The 22,022-nt window shown below is 40.7% G+C and overlaps 1 protein-coding gene across 3 annotated transcripts in view; it reads left to right on the top strand.

Annotated features, from left to right (window-relative positions):
* Positions 1-749: 749 nt before the first annotated feature.
* pdlim5b (PDZ and LIM domain 5b) overlaps positions 750-22,022 on the top strand; it is a 39,318-nt gene continuing 18,045 nt past the window's right edge. For all 3 annotated transcript variants that reach the window (XM_079256296.1, XM_079256295.1, XM_079256294.1), the window contains exons 1-3: positions 750-862; positions 6,073-6,178; positions 19,257-19,408. In XM_079256296.1, coding sequence (XP_079112422.1) covers positions 6,080-6,178; positions 19,257-19,408 — 251 coding nt within the window. In that variant the 5' untranslated portion in view covers positions 750-862; positions 6,073-6,079. The remainder of the gene's footprint in view (positions 863-6,072; positions 6,179-19,256; positions 19,409-22,022) is intronic.

Here is a 22,022-nt window from a genome sequence, read left to right as displayed (position 1 = left end):
CCAGAACATCGAGACATTGAGTGGAAAGCATGACTTAATTGTTCATTAATGCAATAAGGAATGCTGATGCCCTGTCAGCTGTTTAAATGTCCCTGCTATAACGTCAGCTGCTATATAAAAACTGCTACCTCTGTTCAACTGAAAGAAATGTGTGTATTCTTTATTTCTTGGACATGTGTTCAGACAATCAATATTGCTGCAATTTAAGAGTTCAGTTAAGAATGAATGAAATTTTCGATTTATATTTTCATTTTTCTGTGGAAAATTTAGACTGTTAATAAATCTTTCAAATCTAGATATGAATGTCTCCAATTATGGTAGTAGCTATAAAAGAATTTACCTTGGGTTACATTTATTATTTGTATAATTTGGGACCTGTCATAATTGTTTACATTTAGAAACAATGACTAACTCTGGACTAAATATTGTCAAGTGAGTGGTGAGGGCTCTGTAAAAATATTTGTAAGAGTTTTACTTTTAAACCCACTAGCCTACGTCTTTTTTTTTTTATCACCCCTTTGGTAATATGCTTATCTTACAATTAAATTGGTCAGAGTTCGGCTAAAAGTTAAAACAAATTGAACATCTTTCCTCCTAAACGTGCACTGATTGACTCTCACTTAGTTGTATCAACCTCGACACCCACCTGCATAACTCTCCCACCTTCGGACAAGCCCAAGCCTGCTGTTGTGTTGTCCGCCGTGACCCTCCGCGCGCGGCGCCATAAACCCTCCTCCAGCAGATGGGTTGGCTTATATGCGGAAGTTTCAGTTCCGTTCAGCACAGTTCTTCGAAGCTGAGGTCCAACGGACTGAAGGAAAGCTCCGCTCTCTCTACACAAAAACCGGCTTCACAAGGCAAGGTGAGTTGCCTACATACGGCTAAAATAGTTAACTTAATAAATGAGGGGAAAAAAAGGCTAAATCATTGTCGACGTCATTATTGAATGACTTACTGTTCCCGTTACAAAGTTGCAATTAAGCGCGTGTCGAAATCATCGAAATTAGTCGCTTTATACTTTTTACCTTTTCCAGAAACAAACCACTCGTTCTTCTCCTGACAGAGTTACGCATTACTTTTTTTTAAATTTCTTGTCTAATTAGGTATGAAGTTTATGCGAAAATATCCTCATAATGTTAGACATGTGTTTAATGTCACACCCACTGAGCTTTAGTGCGGTACTGCACCTTCTCCAAAGTGAACACATGGGTGAAGAACATTGTTACTACCATAAGAACTAAACCTTATGGTATTTCATGTAGTAGTTATAGAATATTTATATATCAATATATATATCAATATATATATATATATATATATATATATATATATATATATATATATATATATATATATATATATATATATATATATATATATATAAACCCTCTATATGTAACAGCAATTAAAAGTAACCCTTAAAAATGATCAATTTGTCTGCATTGGCAACTGTGGCTTTAAATTAAACATATGTTCCCACTTTGTGTAAAATCTGTCCTGTAAAGTTAAAGTTCTGTTTCTGAAGGATTTTTTAATAATAGTGTTGAAGGACACATTATTCTTGGCATAATCTTTTAAAAAGTGTTCAAAATAGTAGCTATAATTTATTCTGAATCCCAAATATTGTTCCGTGTAGGTCAAACATAATTTGTTTTAGTCTAATAACAAATGAGATTCCCATCAATTTTACTTTTAGTGTCAGGATAATGATGAGGTATGTGGTAAAAAAAAAAAAAAAAGTTGCCACACTCCCTGAGTCAACATGTCCTTCAAAAGCGTTGCTAGGCAACTGTTGTCTCCTGAAGCACTGTTAAATGAGCATGACGTAGAGCATGACGTCTGAAACTTCAGACATTGCTTAATAAGACAAGTCAATCGTGCTATACTTTTTTCAATATCACACAAAGGAAACATGGTTTGACACGGCTGTAGTTTGACCCGTGCGGTGGAGGTCAGGGTGCTGAATGGCACTAACATTAAGTGCAGATAACCTGTGTTTCATTCCTAATAAAGAGAGCTTTTCCACTATTAATGCATTTTACATTTCCTCTTGGATTTAACGGGAAAGTGTGTCCAAACATTTTTTATGTTTCTAATGAAATATAGCCATGCTTTGGATTGCCTTTTTCCACAACAAACAGATGCACATGTCTGGCATTATTTATTTATCAGTGAGCTGGCCAGCACTTGTTGGCACTGATACAGACATTGATAACCCAGTGGTGCAAGACTTATATGACTGTAGGGATAGTCTGCTTACTGCTGAGATTAAGCAAGTCAAATTTCATAACTGAATGCCTGAAGCAGTATTTGTCAGTGAGAAAATGCTGAAACCCCTAACAAAAGGGCCAATGTATGATAGGAACCTGGCTCATAAGACCTGAAGTGAGAAATGCTGAAACAGTCTTACAGATGTGTTTCTGAGAAATCCTCATGCACAACTCAGCTGTTTTGCTTCTTTTTGAGAACACGTTGAGGTGTGTCTGCTCATGTCTATGCATGATGTCACTGGAAATTGCAACACAAGCAGGGACATGAGATGACCCTAATGTTTGCTCTATCCTTATTAGGAAATGCCATTGATATTTGTGTCCAGCACAACTTGAGTCAATGTGGTCAAATCTCTGCAGTTTGTCTTTTACCAACAAGTATGCTTTTTTTTTTTTTTTGCATGTTCCAGTTGACTGAAACTTGATACAGAATAAAAGGTTGTACAAGTGAGTAATTCAATGCTGTGTATTCCCAAGGGGTGTACAATGGGAACATGTACTCTAGGGCTTTGCAAAGTTAAGTGTTTGTAAGCATTGGCAGTTCAGAGGTTAATACTAAAAAAAAAAAAAGGGAAACAAAGCTTGCAGTGGTGTGAAAGGTGTGGTTGAGCTCCTTATGCTAAGTTTAAGACATCACTCCCATCTCATACATTGTATTTAAAAACTACCTCATTGTCTTACAATAAGGGATAAAATCTTGTTTTTAATATCAGCTCAAATTACTGTTTGTTTATAGCTTATATCAGTACTGTAATTGTAGAATGGGTTGAACTGATTGATAACATTGTGTGGGATATATATTTTAGCATTTTAATTCTTGCTTTACGTCATCACCAGAGCCTTTTGAGAAGGAGACAGCTGTCTTCAGGTGGTTGCTGTCTTAATATAAACTCAGATATTCTCTATTTGTGAATGCGTCCAGTTTACTTTGACTGGCTGTATTCTAAACAGTTCAAGAACAGTGTGCACCATAAGCACAAAAAAATGTCAGGTATTTATGGCACGTGTTTTAATCAAGGAGACGTCGCTCTCACTTCAAACATAGCAGATAGAAACAGTATGAAAATGAAAATATAAAAGTCTTTTGGGAAACTTAATTGAAGGTTTACTTTAGCTTAGTATCTATGCCATCACTTTAACTGGTCAGCAAATTTCTGTATTCATCAGACCAGTAAGAGTTGACAGTTTAACTGCTTCACTTTCCATGTTTACCTATTGTCTTATCTGCTCTTTCATCATGATCATGGACGTCACATTTTGTGTTTGCTTTAAACCTTCTGCTGCTGGTTTTTCCAGATCTGTTCAGTTTAATCACCTTTTACTTGATTGATGATCACTGAGCTCGACTGAATATGAGCACTTCTCACATATGTAGCTATTTAGACCTTTATGCCTACTACTGTTTGAGTTTCAAGAAGATTTCATTTTCATAGTTGAGTTTAGCTGCTTATTTTCTATATTCTAAAAGCATTTCATGTGACATTTGATAAAAAATAATAAATTTACCTGCCAAGAATACTTAATGGAAGCAGTTCATGTCGGCTGTACTGTTTAGGTCTACAACGTCCGAGTGTCACTTTACAATCACTTTCAATTGTTTTCTTGCCCTCCTTTCTATACAAGCACCTGCTTTGCAACAAGTGTAATTGTGAAATTTTGTGAAGGGCAACCCTCTGACTTGTTTCTCCTACAACCAACCAGGTGATAGGCTACAACAGGTGGCGCTGTGTCCCTGGGGGGGGGGGGGGGGGGGGCTTTGTGATAGCAGCATGACTTCATGACATGACATACAGCCTCAAAATGGCATTCCTCTGAGATGACAAAGCGTTTTTGTTCATCTTATACTCATCAGAAAAGCATGTCTCCTCACTGCCGAGTGCACAAATGTTGGATGTGGTGGCTCTTTTTTCAGGCACAGAATTGTTCACTTGACAAAATAAAACCCTGCTCACCGAAGCCAGTAGTGAGATAAGTAGATGCCATCAGCTCAAAAGTTAAAGTTAAAGATCGGCGGTCTTTAGTCTTCAGTCTTCAGCTGTCTCAGCAGACGTAGGGCTGCACAACTTAAAAAAAAAAAAAACTGACAATGCGATTCTTTATTCTTGACATATGTTGTGATATGAAAAAGAGCAGGAATTTCCAACAGATGACTTGAACAGCACGTTAGGTTATTCTGCACTCTGGCCATCTTGTTAACGATTAACCTGCGCTGATCTCACCTGTCTTTGTGAATGCTACAAGTATGTTTTTTGTCTGTATTCGAGAGTTATTGTTATCTCTTACTGCTTCCTTTTGCTGTGCTCCTGTGGTCCTGAGTACATGTTCCATTCCATGATGTGCGATGCGAGTTGTGTTTGCCATAAAGTTTTTGTTTATTGCATTGCATGAAGTTCATTCGCCTCTTGCATTGCAGAATCTGTGATGACACTTTTGGACACACAAACACATTGCTATGACAATGCTCAAATGATATATTGTGCTACTCCAATTGGATCTATCCTAATTATCTATATTAAATAGCTTTTATTGTGTCTCAGATGCTTTTTAAACTGTTAACATTGCCTCATTTCACCAAAGTCCAGTTCAGATTTGCTTCTACGCACCCCTGTTTTCAGGTGTCAACACCCACCCTTCCTGTTATGGATCAAAAGTGATATATTTCCACATGATGCGTGTTATTTTCTGAAGCTCTCACCAACACACAAGACCAGCTGGATCTGCAAATACGATTTACCAATTTCCTCAAATATCAGTCTAATAAATTTTATAATATACTAACTCGTAATAAGCCGTTTCGCTTGACCTCAGTTGTGCTTCCAGTAAAAAGCTTTGAGTTGTAGTTTAACAGCTGTGGCTGAAAAAGTGAAACTCAATAGAGCATGAAATATTTCACTGCACCAAATAATCTTGGCTGTGTCTGAGTCCACGTTTAATATCCACACACATGCATGTAATCAGTAACATAATGTAGGTGCTTGTGCATTTAGTTGCAGAGTTACTTAAGAATCCTGGTGACACAAAAAAAGCTCACAAAGAAACTTCTGAGCTGCCAGTGAATTGAAGCTGAGCTCTAACTTATCCCTGGGCATCCATGGAGTCTTTACTTCATCCTCCTGGTCCAGCAGTGCAGCATTTGTGCGAGGACAGGTCAATTCTCACTTTGCTCCCTGCTAGGGATTAACAGGGGGGTTAGCAAGATGTGAATGCATGCAAGACATGTCTTCTCTCATCTGTCCAGCTCAAAGCTCTTAGCTTTGTTTGTTTAAGCCTGTGTCTGTAACAACAGAAGGAGATTCATGTGGAGAATGATGTGTCGAAAGTGCAGCTTTAGCTTTGCAGTCACTGATCTAAGATCTGTTTTTCTAAAAGTAAACAGGAGATCATAACCGGTGACAGGATGAAGTATGTGCTTTCCATTTCATTTTAACGTCCTTATTTCAAGGATGTGCATTAACACCTTTAAATTCTTTCTAAAAAAAAAAAAAAAAAGCACACAATCTTTTTATCTTTTCGTGCTTTGGTCTGAAACCAGTTCAAATGTCAACAGTACATGGTGGTCTCACATTTACTGTATAAAAGCTACTGACAAGGACCAAAGGTAGCAGAGAAGTATCATTTCCAGAAATTATTAAAAGACGGTTGTACTTAGATTTAAATAGCTTCAAGGTTGCAAACTTTAAAATAAAAACTCATCAGTTTTTTTTCTTGTATTTTCTCTTCATATTTGTTAAATAAGCACAAACGCTTTCGCTTTTGGTGTGATTTTCCTGTTACTGCATGTTAATGCATGTTTTGTTGCTAGGTGCATCATGAGCAGCAGTTACAGTGTCTCCCTGGCTGGCCCTGCCCCTTGGGGTTTCAGACTGCAAGGAGGGAAGGACTTCTGTGTGCCCCTCACCATCTCACGGGTGAGTCGAACACAGTTACACACCACTTATGTACCCTTCACTTTGTGGCAGTCACCTCACAGGAATGTTGTCCACGCACAATTTGCCATTTGCCTCGTCAGTGATGAAAGTGCCATTTGTCTCCTGTGTGACACTTGCTACTGGATTTAGACACCTTCATGGCCTTTAACTCAGTCTCCCAAGACCTTTACCAACCTTGTGTCATCCCTGCTGTTGTCAAGATTATGTTAAATAACATTATCTCGTCCACATCATGTGTCAATTTGAAAAATGTAAAAAAATATTTGGAGGTTGAAGCTTGTAGTGTTTAATAGCTGATGTCATTTTGGTCCTTCAGATGAGGGATAAAGCTAAGTCTCTTTGCCCTGGTATTTGTTGTAATGGAAGCCACAGTAGACCATGTGTGCATGGCCTGCTGTAAGACCATCAGAAACCATTTTTAAATGGCTCAATTGACTGAAACTCCAGAAAGCCACAGTGGTTCTGTAATAACTATTTTAGACTTTCAGACACATAAATTCATATTGGACTGACCAGATTCCATCAAGCCACCATATTGCTGCTGAATCTGTCATTATTTAAAAAGAGACAGCTGTTTATAAGAATAAAAACAAAGCTTGGCCTCAGCATACACAGTTTTACTGTTTATGTACATAGAGAAAGAGGACACTGTGAAAACACTGCGGTTTTTACAGAAATGCAAGAAAAGCTCCATCCCTGATGGTCTGTTTCAACCTGAGGGTAAATGAAGTGTCTCAATTATTCCAGTAATTATCATTGTCAAACACAATTAAAAATAGGCAGCTTGTCTTTTCCCAGTAAATTCTTGGCTTTGACTCATGCCAAATGAACAGTGTCAGTCAGTTCTCCCTGCTTCCTGTTATGAAATTCTAATCTCAGTGTCACGTCCAAGGTCAGTTCCTGTTTATTTGTTGTTGGCAGGATAGGTTACAGAAGTTTGAGTATCGTGTGTAGAAAGAAATTGCGCCCACCGTTTGGAAATGTGGCCATCTGTTTTAGGACATAGCTAGTCTCCCGGTATTTAAAGGCCAGCATAACTTTTGAGACTATTTTTAAGTCGAGCTACTATGATAATAGTGGTATGCAGGACATTATGTTGTCAGTAGCTCTGTTGTCATCATAAAAACAAACCATGAATGAAGTACCTCCACACTCAAAGCTGATAAGACATTGAAATGCTCTCCCCCTTTGGTTTTTTTGTTAGACAAAAATACATAATTAGACAAATGCAATTATTCAGCTGATATATTGGTGTAAAACTGCGGAAATCACTGGAACAATGGGAAGTTGACTCTGATTGGTCCAAATTAAAAGGTCATTTCAGGCAAACATCCAAAAAGACTTGTTGATGTGAATCCAGGACAATCTCAAGTGCTTATAATGTGGTAGTTGTGGAGTTATGTTGGTAGCTAACTACTTCATGGCCAAAAATGTTGAATACATCCTGTGTCCACCAGCAGCACTATGTAGAATCATCTGTGGTGTGGAGCATCCCATAATAATGCTGGGACAGGCAGTGCAGTTCTTTCAGTTTTTTCTCCTGTCGCATTATTTGTCAGTGTCATGCATGCAACATATTTATGCCCAAGCACATGACCAGTGAAGGGCTCGGATTTCTTGTTTTTGTTCAGACGCCAGGAATAAGCCAAACCCTTTTGTCTATTTAGCTTAGCTGGAATCCTAAGGTCACAAAATGGCACAGCCAATATAACACATGCTGGACAGGTCCTGACTGTGTGATAGCAACTCAGAGAACTAGCCTACTTGTAGCAATTTTCAATATATAATACATCACTGAATCACAACCATGTCATGCTGATCTTTACTGGTATGAATTAGTAGGCGACACGCATGTGGAAACATCTGCCAACAGTTTAAGTGTCGCTTGAGTTCCTTCATTGGATGAACAAGTAGAAATTGCTTTGACCTCAGGCTCATTTTAAGGTTCATTAGAGGCCTGTAATGTTAAATAAAAGGAGTTTGCAGTAAGGAATATGCATCTGTTGACATCACACCACAAGGCTTGTATTTATTTTTCTCAGATGGATGGAGTTGCCATGGAATAATGACGTAATGACTTTACACATGCTTACCATATGTAACTAATCGGAAGATTATGTACAGAATATAAGGCTGGTCACAGGAAAGCTACAAGCAGTCATTTTAATTCCTTATTAGGAATTTTCAAACTTGGTTGCCCTAAAAAAAACCACACACTTAATTAAGAATACAGTTCAGTACATGTAATATGAGTAATGTGTGTAGCTGTACTACTATGAAAGAAAAAGTCTTGATTGTTTATTTGGCATGTACATTGTGTATTTAGGATTAAGCTTGACATGATGCAGGTCCAGATTTAAGCTGGGACCACCCAATTTCTCAGGGATGATTTATGGAGGAAGGACTCGGTTATGTCTGTTTTCGTATCTGGCTGTTTTTCCACGTCTGTTAGAGCATCCTCTGAAAAGCTTCCAGATCTGAAAAACAGAATTTGAAATGTTATTTTGAGTTGGATTGCTACCGTTGCATGAACCTCTGTGAGAACTGCCTAAACAAGCCGCCATAGCTCTGATAGATGTGGGAAGCAGCACGGAGAGACTTTTTCTTCTTTCCCTGACTCGTTTCTTCCTCTACTTACTTTTTTATGTACATCTCAGTTGCTGTTTTAAAGCCTTGTAATACTTTTAAGTAAAATAATACGAGCTATGTTTAGTTCTGTCTTTGCAGCCGGCTTTCTACCTCCAGATGTGTTCTTAATTTTTTGCCACATTACATTTTCTAATATGCTAAAATTACTTTTGGATGTCAAGCAGGGGAATTTGATGATAGTGTAACTGGGCAGCCTACATCAACAGTCGAGCTGAATGAACATACTTTGGTATTCATTTTTTCATGAAAGAGTTTCAAATAAGTTCCCTATATTTGTAATTTAGAGCTTCACCTTCTGTGAACTTGTGGTGTTATAAATAAGAAATATGTCACTGAGCTTTTTAGATCAGACCTTTTATGATCAATGCTTTGTGAGTTTCCAGTGTGTAACCGAGACATTTTTCTCTTCTCAAGTATTTTTAATTTAATTTTGTTTGCAACACCGTTTACTGCCGTCTTTGATCTAACTTTAAAAATGTCCTTCACCCACCAGATATTATTCTTCTCAGGCATTTTTCCAAACTTACTGAAATCCAGCACTTGGAAGGCTGGCAATAGCTGCTCTTTAATTTCCTCTCTACACACTGCTCTACACACTTCTATAAAGTGCAATAAAAGAATGAAGATACAAACCTCCCGTAAGATTTAGCTCCTTCAAATGTCTTGATTCAAAACTGGATTCAAAATAAAGCGCAGCTAAATTATAAATGAGTCAGATATTTGACATAGTTTTGTGTTTTAAAGCTTGTCTTGGATCATTAGATTACTCAATTTGCTGCATTTTCAGGTGGCTTCACATGAGAAGCCACCTGACAATGCTGCATTTTGTATTTCTGTAGCTAGTAAAAAAAAAAAAGTTTATTCCATGTTGAGTTCTTTAGACAAAGAGGACATTGGCTGTCTGATATTATTAATACTCATGGTTCAGCTCAGGTTTGGAAGAAAATAAAGTAAAAAACTGTATAACATGACTTGGATTTTAGAAAACCATGCATCTTGTGGTGTGTGTTGTCGACAAATCAATTTCACATGTTGTAAGTGCATACCTTTTGCTAAGGTAGCTTTCCAATAATGGTAAGGTTAGTTATAGTAATTGCGCATCTACTCAGGGCTCTGGAGATGTGTTCAGGTCACATATGGGTTTAGTATGAACTGTTATCTGCAGTATGTGTTTGATCCTACTGTGATAGGTTCATGTCTGTCTTCAGTTGTTTTCAGGGCATCTGCTTTCAGTCTCCATAATGCAATATGGCACAGCTATAAAGAGTTACTATACTGCCACTTGATTTTGATTTAGATCACTCACACTTTTTTTTTTTTTTTTTTTTTTTTGATGAGATGGTTTTAAATGAAAAAATCCTCCTTTTCTCTGATTTGATTTGTTCCATGTAATAAAACGAACACATATGCTGTTAAGCCAATGGCCCCATTGAGCTTTGCACATGATCTCTATTTATGGTTTGAACTTGGACTACAACTGGCGCTTTTCTGCATCGCTGTGCACATTAACAAGCAGTCCATGTTGCTAAATGTAGCATACTTATACTTTAAGCTGAACAGAAATCCAAAATGTCCTGATCCAAGCCGTTAGGAGGAGCTGCACAATGAATGGATGGTGGTAGAATTTAGCAGCACTTTGCCGTCTCCAAAAACCTTTTTGTATCAACCTAACCAGGCAGCTCAGTTTCTGACCAGCCTAAAGAGTATTTACTATTCATTGCAGGGTTGGCGCTGCTCTGTGTGTTTTGTTTTGTGTTGTCATGGTAATTTGACTAAGAGCTCCTTTAAGGTCTTCCTGGCATTTTATGTTTTGTAGCTGGCAGATTGATTCACTAAAAGACCAAAATCAAACCATGACAACTGCTTGTCGGCCTCCGTTCAAAGTGCCCATGATAAGGACGTTTGGCTTTAAGGAGAAGGACAGTTTTTTCCCCTTCCAATGGCAGTCTGCTACTGTGTAACAGATTCTCATTACCACCCCATCACATACTGATGGGGGTGTCAGGATGCCATGGCGTCACATTGGGATTTAGAAATAACTTTTTGACAGTATTAAGGGACACATACTCCATTATCTCTCTTTCCAGAAGCCTGTCTTCCATTTTTTTATTGGGTTACAATGGTTATAAGTCCCACAACAGTGACATCATCAGCAGAGAATGTTTGGGGGCAATCTCACGGCCTGTATTACAACATTTTAATCACCTCTAGTGATGTGTCATGGACATTTTTGCACATTAAAGCCATCCATCCATCCATCCATCTTCTGCCGCTTATCCGGGGTCGGGTCGCGGGGGCAGCAGCCTAAGCAGGGAAGCCCAGACTTCCCTCTCCCCAGCCACATTTGCCAACTCTGCGGGGGGGGGATCCCGAGGCGTTCCCAGGCCAGCCGAGAGATGTAATCCCTCCAGCGTGTCCTGGGTCTTCCCCGGGGTCTCCTCCCAGAGGGACGTGCCTGGAACACCTCACCAGGGAGGCGTCCAGGAGGCATCCTGACCAGATGCCCGAGCCACCTCAACTGGTTCCTCTCGATGCGAAGGAGCAGTGGCTCTACTCTGAGCCCCTCCCGGATGACCGAGCTCCTCACCCTATCTCTAAGGGAGAGCCCGGCCACCCTGCGGAGGAAACTCATTTCAGCCGCATGTATACGAGATCTCGTTCTTTCGGTCACGACCCACAGCTCATGACCATAGGTGAGGGTAGGAACGTAGATCGACTGGTAAATCGAGAGCTTCACCTTCTGGCTCAGCTCCTTCTTCACCACGACAGACCGGCGCAGAGCCCGCATTACTGCAGACGCCGCACCGATCCGTCTGTCAATCTCGCGCTCCATCCTTCCCTCACTCGTGAACAAGACCCCGAGATATTTAAACTCCTCCACTTGAGGCAGGACCTGACCCCCGACCCGGAGAGGGCAATCCACCCTATTCCGGCTGAGGACCATGGTCTCAGATTTGGAGGTGCTGATTCTCATCCCAGCCGCTTCACACTCGGCCGCGAATCGCTCAAGCGAGAGCTGGAGATCACGACCAGATGAAGCCAACAGGACCACGTCATCTGCAAAAAGCAGGGACCCAATCCTGAGGCCACCAAGTCGGATCCCCTCAACACCTCGGCTGCGCCTAGAAATTCTGTCCATATAAGTTATGAACAGAATCGGTGATAAAGGGCAGCCTTGGCGGAGTCCAACCCTCACCGGAAACGGATCCGACTTACTACCGGCAATGCGGACCAAGCTCTGACACCTGTCGTACAGGGACCGGACAGCTCGTACAAGGGGGTCCGGTACCCCATACTCCCGGAGTACCCCCCACAGGAGCCCCCGGGGGACACGGTCGAATGCCTTCTCCAGGTCCACAAAGCACATGTAGACTGGTTGGGCAAACTCCCATGCCCCCTCCAGGACCCCAGAGAGGGTATAGAGCTGGTCCACTGTTCCGCGACCAGGACGAAAACCACACTGCTCCTCCTCAATCCGGGATTCGACTATCCGGCGGACCCTCCTCTCCAGGACCCCTGAATAGACCTTACCAGGGAGGCTGAGGAGTGTGATTCCCCTGTAATTGGAACACACCCTCCGGTCCCCCTTCTTAAAAAGGGGGACCACCACCCCAGTCTGCCAATCCAGCGGTACTGCCCCCGATGTCCACGCGATGCTGCAGAGGCGTGTCAGCCAGGACAGCCCCACAGCATCCAGAGCCTTAAGGAACTCCGGGCGGATCTCATCCACCCCCGGGGCCTTGCCGCCAAGGAGCTTTTTGACCACCTCAGCGACTTCAGCCCCAGAGATAGGAGAGTCCACCCCTGAGTCCACCAGCTCTGCTCCCTCATGGGAAGACGTGTTGGTAGGATTGAGGAGGTCTTCGAAGTATTCCCTCCTCCGACCCACAACGTCCCGAGTTGAGGTCAGCAGCTCCCCACCTCCACTGTACACAGTATTGATGGAGCACTGCTTCCCCCTGCTGAGCCGCCGGATGGTGGACCAGAATCTCCTCGAAGCCGTCCAGAAGTCTTTCTCCATGGCCTCGCCAAACTCCTCCCATGCCCGAGTTTTTGCCTCGGCAACAGCCGAAGCCGCATGCCGCTTAGCCCGCCGGTACCCATCAGCTGCCTCCAGAGTCCCACAGGCCAAGAAGGCTCGATAGGACTCCTTCTTCAGCTTGACGGCATCCCTCACTGCTGGTGCCCACCAACGAGTCCTGGGATTACCGCCACGACAGGCACCAACTACCTTACAGCCACAGCTCCGGCTGGCCGCCTCGGCAATAGAGGCACGGAACACAGCCCATTCGGACTCAATGTCCCCCGCCTCACTCGGGACATGTTCGAAGCTCTGCTGAAGGTGGGAGTTGAAGCTCGCTCTGACAGGGGACTCAGCCAGACGTTCCCAGCAGACCCTCACAACACGTTTGGGCCTGCCAGCTCTGACCGGCTTCCTCCCCAACCATCTGAGCCAACTCACCACCAGGTGGTGATCAGTTGACAGCTCCGCCCCCCTCTTCTCCCAAGTGTCCAAGGCATGTGGCCGAAGGTCCGACGATACGACTACAAAGTCGATCATTGAACTGCGGCCCAGGGAATCCTGATGCCAGGTGTACATATGGACACTCTTATGCTGGAACATGGTGTACGTTATAAACAATCCATGACGAGCACAGAAGTCCAATAACAAAACACCATTTGGGTTCAGAGGGGGGGGACCATGCCTCCCAATCACTCCCCTCCAGGTCTCACTGTCATTGCCCACGTGAGCATTGAAGTCCCCCAGCAGAACAATGGAGTCCCCAGAAGGAGCACCCTCCAGCACTCCCTCCAAGGACTCCAGAAAGGGTGGGTACTCTGAACTGCCGTTCGGTGCATAAGCACAGACAACAGTCAGGACCCGTCCCCCCACCCGGAGGCGGAGGGAAAATACCCTTTCATCCACCGGGGTAAACCCCAACGTGCAGGCACCAAGCTGGGGGCTGATGAGAATGCCCACACCTGCTCGGCGCCTCTCACCATGAGCAACTCCAGAGTGGAAGAAGGTCCAGCCCCTCTCGAGGGTACTGGTTCCAGAGCCCAAGCCATGCGTCGAGGTGAGTCCAACTATATCTAGTCGGAACTGCTCAACCTCGTGCACAAGTTCAGGCTCCTTCCCCACCAGAGAGGTGACGTTCCACGTCCCTAGAGCCAGCTTCTGCAGCCGGGGATCGGACCGCCAGGGTCCCCGCCCCTTGCTGCCGCCCAGCTCACATTGCGCCCGACCCCTACGGCTCCTCCCGCAGATGGTGAGCCCACGGGAGGTCACATTAAAGCCATTCTGCTATAAAGGGTTATGGTCCAAGAATCCATGTTTGTCAGCCAGGAGGCTTGGGGGAGCTTAACATTTCTTTTCAAAGTGTTACAAGTAAAAAAGTCTAAAATAGTGGACTTCGTTATGGATCCAAAAGCATGTCTCTGTGTCTTATAGATTAATGGTGTTACACCACGTATACTTGTGTATTTTCCCTTTAAAGTGGAAGTTTTTGAGCAGTAAGTCAAAACTGCAAGTTAGATGTCACAAGGAACATTTTATTAGAACAGTGAAAAATATTAATCTTGGGGGGAAAAAAAAGGGGCAAGATTTGTGAACAACTCTTTCCTGATTTGGCAGAAAGGTTTATGCCTTCTGTGGCAGAAAAATGTCTTCCTTTTCATTGCAGAGTGCTTTTAAATGTTGTTTTCCTGAAAAATAAGCTTGATTTGTTGTTAAAAATATTTAACTGGTAGATTAATAAATGAAAAGGAAATAACTTACATTTTATATATTTATTTATAAAAAACTGAGATAGATAGTTAAATAGATAAACTGCTAAATAAATGACAAAGCATTAATCCACCTTGTATTGAAATTTCAAGTAAATCACCGCCCAGCTCTACTTGTCGTGCATCGAATGTTCTTGGCAGATGAAAGAGATTCTGTAGCAATGATTTTTTTCTTTTATTTTTCTTATTGTTATTCAGAATGAATTCGTTCAGAACATGTCAGAGTTTTCAGACTTTTCATCTTTTTCAGGATCAAAATAAGAGTATGACAAAAGACACACTGTGAACAGCAACTGTGAAGTATGTAAGAAAAATAAATGCAAAGAAACATTGTAATGCCATGGAAAGAAAAGCCCAGTCTGCTTTGCTTTGTGTATTTGTGATGACATAACATTAGGCCCAGGTCTTCTCCATATAAGGTCCTCTATATTACTCCATCCAACACAGACATGACATGCATCTCTCAGGCCTTCCAACTCTCACCACAGGCGCTTTCTGTAACATGACTTCATAGATGTGAAACAACCACAACCCTCTTCCTAACTTCATACTTTCTCTAAAGACAGGAAGCTGCAGACGGACCTGCATGGGAGATGATTAGTGTCCCCTCAATGGTGCAGTGTGATGTTTAAAAAAACATTTTGCTGGCTCATATGCTTGAGCGATCAGTTGATTATTAAAGTCTTGTTTACTTCTTCTTTAAAGTGCGCTTCCCAGAATTTAAAAATATTTAATACAACTTTATGCTGTTAAATAGATTACAGAATAAGCGTTTCAGTCTTTGGAATAAAAATGCTTTCATAGCTGTATTTGATCATGGCTGCACATTAGATGAATAAAAGACATATGGGTGCAATATGACTTCTTCTGCTTGGCTTCTGTTTCACTTGTGGTGGAATTAGTTTGGCCCAACATGCCTTCTTTTTTTTTTTTTTTTTTTTTTTTTTTACAAACAAAGATTAATGTTCTTCACAAAGACTTTTTCTCAGAAAATAAAGAATTTAGGTTGAAGTCGTACTTCTCAGGGCTACAGTAGTCATTATCAGTAAGCCAGCTGCAGTAAAATCAGCAGAGTGGAGCGGACCACTGCAGCACAGCAGCCTCACCATTATGTGGCTGAAATCCCATTCATGTAAACACAGTTGGACAGAAAACCTATTCATTTTGGAAAGCAGCAAAGATCACCAAACCTTTTTTTACACTTTAAATTATACTGCCAAAAACCTCCTTACATGGTCTTTCCTTCATTTACATAGCAGAGATTAAAACAGTCCCGACTTTTTTACAACACACATTAAATTATATGATGCGGCTAATAAGATTTGGTAAAACACATGGCTGAAAGAGCCTGCTCTCTTGACAGAGCTGTGGCTGCACAGCCAGCATTGCTGTCCGTTACTTATCTTCTCTCCGTCATGAGTGTCTCAGAGCTCTGTTGATTTATATTTATAGACCGCACATGCCAGGGATTCTTACTCAACATCTATTTGTTTTGTATCCACATGAGAAAGGCTGCGTTTGAGTGAAAGAAGTCAGGATTCACAAAGTGCTCTCTGTTCACCACAGACGAAAGCATTAAATATTGTTAACCACACATATTTTTCTGAGGCTGTTACATGAACTCGCTCCTCTCTTCATGCCTTGCGATACTAAATGTTGGAAGAATTACCATATATAGAGCTACATAATGAGTTTCATCACATCCCTACAAGGACAGAAGTTAAGACCTTGTGTTCACTCTCCTTCCTCTTTTAACACACAAAGAGAAAAACACATAGGGAGGCAGACTGGAGGGACATATCCCCAGAACATGTATATCCAGCAGCCCTTTTGTTATTTTTCCTCTTCTATTGATCCCTGTGCAGCGGTGTACTGCAGAGCCAAATGCCAGATGACCTCTCATGTGTGCTTACACTCTCTTTATTGTACTGAAGAGTGCTGTGTTGCTATAAGTACACCAGTCACACACAGTAAACCCTGGCAGGTGTGTCTATGAGTGTTTGTCATGCAGTTAATGAGCAAGTGATTCATTCATTTATTCATTATCCCAACCGCTTAGTCCGATTGAGGGTCATGGGGAGTGAGTGATTCAGTTGAAGTTTTTTTTTTTCTGATGTCTGTGTTTAGTGAGTACTCTGCTTTTGTGAGCGATGCTTAGCATGTGACTGCACTGTTGATGTCCTAGACACTGGTATGCATACATTAGTCTCAGCAATGCTTTCTACACACTTTCCTCTAGTTATTTAGCTGTAAATAAGATTAAGAATATGGTAAAACAGTAATAAAATAAAGCTAATATTCTTTTCCTTAAGCGCTTTTCCTGGACTTGTTGGAAAATGTCATGAGGTTAAGGAAGTATGATCGAATAAATTCTTCAGGATTGAGAAAAGACAGTCACGCTGCAATGAGAATCTGACCACAGTAACACTAAGCTGTGATGTGGGTCTGCGGAAGTGAAATCTACAGCTGTTCAAATTGCTTTTGGCTAATGTATTCTCATCCTGCTGCTTAATGGATGCTATATAATATAAACTATCAAATGATAAAGATATGACATAAGATACAGTGTTATTTTATGTTCTGGGTTAGTGATCCAAAAAAGTAATGAAAAAGCCACAGAAGTGAAAACTGTAGTCGCAGACTGCATACACTCTCCTTGATTCATATTCATTTAAATGAATATGGTTGCAGAGAGTTGTGGGACAGATTTATTTCTTCTCCTTTCATAAAATTTGGTCGAGTGTATGCTAATCTAAAGATGATACAAAAAGAATGAAGCCTCTTCCATAAGCACTTGTAGAATGCTGGTAGCAGCCTCGTATAAAGTTATTTAGGTTTTAAGGAACATTCCTAAACCAGGGAGACTATTCGTCTGGAATGCAGGAAAACGATGATCCAGAAAAATGTGGCATTCACAACCGCCAGTGCTGTCACTTCCTCATTCTTTCTCTTCCTCCTTCCCTATTTCTCCTTTCCTCTATTTAGTTATTGTGAGGTAAACACAATGGCACAATGGCTGCTTTTAGTTACCTAACCTGTGTGCATTCTTTTGCTGGAGCAAAATGGGGGTGTCTTGTTTTGGGTTTTTCTGTCTCAGTCAGGTTTGGTTTATATGCACAGCTTCACTCAACAATGTGAGCCTGAAGATAAGAAACTTAAGATAACGGCAGAAATTTGCAAATGTGGACTTTATGTGCTAGGCTGGAATCTTGGTTTCTGCCCCGATAACTAAATCACTGTTTTACACAGTTCAACACTCAGCTGTGTGAACAGACAAAATCATCAGACCAAATTCCTCTCATTTTACTTCATGCTTTTGTTGTTTGTTGTGCCTTCATTTATCCCACAGTGCTGACAGATGGCATAAAGTTATGATGGTAATAAAGCCAATATAAGATAATGAGTAAAGAGAGTCGTTATAGGCTTCCAGCATGGCTGTACAGGCTTTGAGTGTGCTAAGAGTGTGTTGACTGATTGATGAGGTGTGCACAGGCTTACATAATCACTGATCTGTCACTGCATCTGGCAGGGAGTCATCACACGGGCATGGTTTTATTACGTTACTTTTTATGTATTTAATGCAAGTCTGTACAAGGTGGAAATGGATTGTGAACCTCATAAACCTCGTGGTTACCTTACACTACTGTCTGTTAGACCGACACTTTTAAGACCTTGCAGTTTCACTCCTAATCCAAACCAGCAGGTATTACATGGTTCTCCTTTGACTTCATACAAAGCCTACTCTAAAAAGATATGCTCTCCTTACTTTTTATTTGTTTTGGAAAATGTGCTGGTAACCTTCAGAAAATCTGACAGATAAATTGCATTTTTGTCATCACTACAATATTTACATGCACAACAAATGCGTTGCCAAAAAAGCTATAAATAGGAATGTCCTTGTGTGTATATTTTGCAGGCAAAAATTGGATCTGGAGTTTAAAGAAGCATGCAAAAGACTTGGAATATGGAGAAAGATTTTATTTTGGTCCAGCTATCAGACCAAAACTTATTGGGATGCAGAATTACAAGAAAATGTGAAGTCATATTTGTTCAGTTTTTCAGGGTAAAATATCCTCAGTATCCACTCTGTGCTGCAGCACATTCCAACCTTGCAGAAACTAGTTAATCAAAGGGCAAAGAAGGGCCTGTAGTGGCTTCAGTTCAAGTTTCTGGGTGTTTGTAATGAACTTGCCAATAATTATTTTAATGTTTAAAATGAAAACCTATGGGCAGATTGGTTACAAGTGAAGTGTAGTGGAGAATTATCCCATGAATGCTGGGATGTTGATGTTGTGAGGAAAATCAGATGCCTATCTGATCTGATAAGGGTTACATAAGACAGGAAAGGGAAAGGAGATCACAATGCTTGGTGGCTACGAGAAATAAATCAACATAATAAGCATGCACCACATTTTTTTTTTTTTTGCTGGATGACTTTCTGTGCAGGGCGAGAAAAGCGTTCAAGTTTCAAATGCAAAAGTATAACAGAGAAGTTGGATAAAAGATTTCTGTAAACATGTGTGGACACATTCTAAAGATACAGAAACCAGACTTTCTGTAACTTTCTTTTGTTATCTTCCTTTCTGCATGATAAAGCAAAGTTCTTTCTCTGTCTTTGCAGCTGACTGATGGAGGCAAAGCAGCCAAAGCCAAGATGAATGTTGGAGACATCATCCTGTCTATTAATGGCATTTCTGCAGAGAGCATGAACCACCTTGAGGCCCAGAACAAGATCAAGGCCTGCACAGCCAATCTAAGCCTCACTCTGCAGAGGTAACAGCTTTGCACATGCACGCAGAGGGTGCATATGTACACTTACACACTGCAACACAATCTATGGATATCAGTAGAATGCATGTAACATCACACTGGCCTCTGGACACTGAGCAGGTCTCCTGGTGCTTTTAAAGCTCCATTAGAGTCAGTTTTCATATTGTTTTCCTCTTCACATATTTTCTTCCCTGCGGAGTTTCTCTAATACCTGCATTTAAGCTTGTTTAAGAAATTTGTACAAAGCCAAAGGATTGTTTGAACTTGAAAGCAGAACATAGACTCAGGGTAAAAATTTGTAGAGGATTAACTTGAGGTTATGAAAGAAGACTTTTTTTCCCCCAGGAAAACCAGAAAAGTGAGGAGACTTGTTGATCTAGCAGACTGAGGAGAGGTCAGGTGACTTAAATGAATTAATAATGAATTAAAATGGGCTGGTAATTAGCAGTAGTTAGGGAAAACAGAGGGGTATGGGGGGGGGCAATGAGGGGTGAAACACTGTTGGTTACATCGTAGAGGCAGTTATACAGGATGAGAGGAAGACCTGAAGTTAGCTGATGTTATCAGGAGGAGGAATGTGATGCAACCTCACACACAGACACACTATGTTGTATCACTTTTACAGTAACATAAGCAGACACTCGAAAGGACAGAAGGGAAAGAAAATTAGGAGAAACACAGTTCATTTTCTAAATGAGGACATTTTAGTGATAAGAGAAAGAAGTTTCTATATTTGTTTAATCTGTGCTTTCTTAAATGAACAATTTATTACAATTGATTAACCCTTTCACAGCCTGCTCTACACGTGGTAAAGCAAACGTTTCAGTGCCTATCATGAATATTATCAAAGGTTTTTGGAAGTAAACCTGCCTGAGCCATCTCCAACACTGGGTTTGGGTGCATAATGCCAATTATAATATATTGTTTTCCTATTACTGTTTTAAATTTTCGACATTTTACTATTGTTCCATTTCCATTAACTGTCATTTCGACCATTTGTTAAGAAGTATTTGTTCATATTATTATTGTCCTGTGATGGACTGGTGACCTGTCCAGGGTATACCCTGCCTACAATGATTGATGGGATAGGCCCCATCTTTGATGGATGGATGGATGGATGGATGGATGGATGGATGGATTATTGATGTCCAAAGGGAAAAAATACAAGTAAAGTGTTTCTCTTGCTTTTTTCTTGGTATAAACGTATGAGTTCTTTGTTCTAACATAAAGCAGTGTAGTTTTTCTGCCACAGCAGCTTCCTTTTCACTCCTCAAGAGTTGGTACGTGTCATAAAAACTTGTTTCCTGCATAGTAGCACCAGTTTAAGTATCTTGTAATCTGTTTCATAATTACAGCAAACTGTAATGATATACTCTAATAAAGGTTTGGGAAAGTATATTTTAAGACAGTAACGGTAAACTTCAGTTTAGCTTCACATCTTTGACTTTATTAAACATTTTTAATGCAAATCAACTTGACAGTTAAGTTTAATTTAAGCTGCAGTTCAGCTTGAGGGAATGATGCCATTTTACCATCAGGAACATGCCAAAAAGTGAAAACCTAGGACTATTTTTAAAGCCACTTTATTACATATGAAGCATATATACTTAACACAGAAGACATTAAGGACTGTCTTAATTCTAGGTTATTACAGAGGCGCTCTTTACTAATGGTCTCCACATGTTCCTCACTGCTGGTGTGGCGCATGGTCCAGAATCTGTAGAAGGCATTGAGATTTGTATCCGATCACCCTGCTGCTCTGTTCTTTCCATTAGGCAAAAGCATAATGTTCTGAGATTATTTAACCTAAGTCTACTGTGTGATATGCATCTCAAAGAACAGGAAGTTGTCAGAGATCCATGTGCAGTTCCCATCAGATTTTTAGCTGAAGGTGTCTAACAGCTTCAATTTTTTATTTATAAATAGAGCAAATAAAACACAAGAATATGTGTTATAGATCTCAGTTATGCTTCTACAGGACAGGTTCCAATAAAATAATCCACAGTTGTAATAAACAAAGTATACATTTGAAATAAGGGAGAGACAATAAAAGATCATCATTTTACAAAAATAAAACTTGTGTAAATAAAAAAGGATGCAAAGGCATTATCAAGAGGAAATAACTGAATAATGACTGTAATGTTGACGATAATATGGTCGTTGGCATTTTTTCATTTTAGTCTGACCTGATTGAACGGTTACAGTTCTAATATTTTCAACCAGTGAAGAGCAGCTTTAGGGTCAGACACAGACAAATGGAGGCAAAGCACGCACACTTCTAAAGCTGTAAAACATGTTGACAGCAAAACTCAAAGTCTGGTTTGCTTGTCCTGTCATTCCATCACCACATCAAAGGAGAAAGGAGTCTCTGTGCTTTAATCGTGGGAAAACCATCTGAAAATAGTCCTGTCCCACAGCTGTATATAATCTGGTGTGGGTAATGGATACACAGTGAAACATCAAACATTTTGGTCTCATAATACATGTAAACTACAGGAAAAAAAAGTCACCCACCAAACAACAAAGGTATTCTTTTTGCAAATAGTGTGTGACTGTAGGCTGCTTTGTTTATGGGTTCAGTTTTAGAGACTGGTTTGTGGAGTTCTTGTTTGGTTTA

This window comes from Telmatherina bonti, assembly GCF_933228915.1.
Source record: "Telmatherina bonti genome assembly, chromosome: 17".
NCBI classification, from domain to species: domain Eukaryota; kingdom Metazoa; phylum Chordata; class Actinopteri; order Atheriniformes; family Telmatherinidae; genus Telmatherina; species Telmatherina bonti.
The sequence above is the reverse complement of the archived record's forward strand: the minus strand, read 5'-3'. Positions and strand labels throughout refer to the sequence as shown.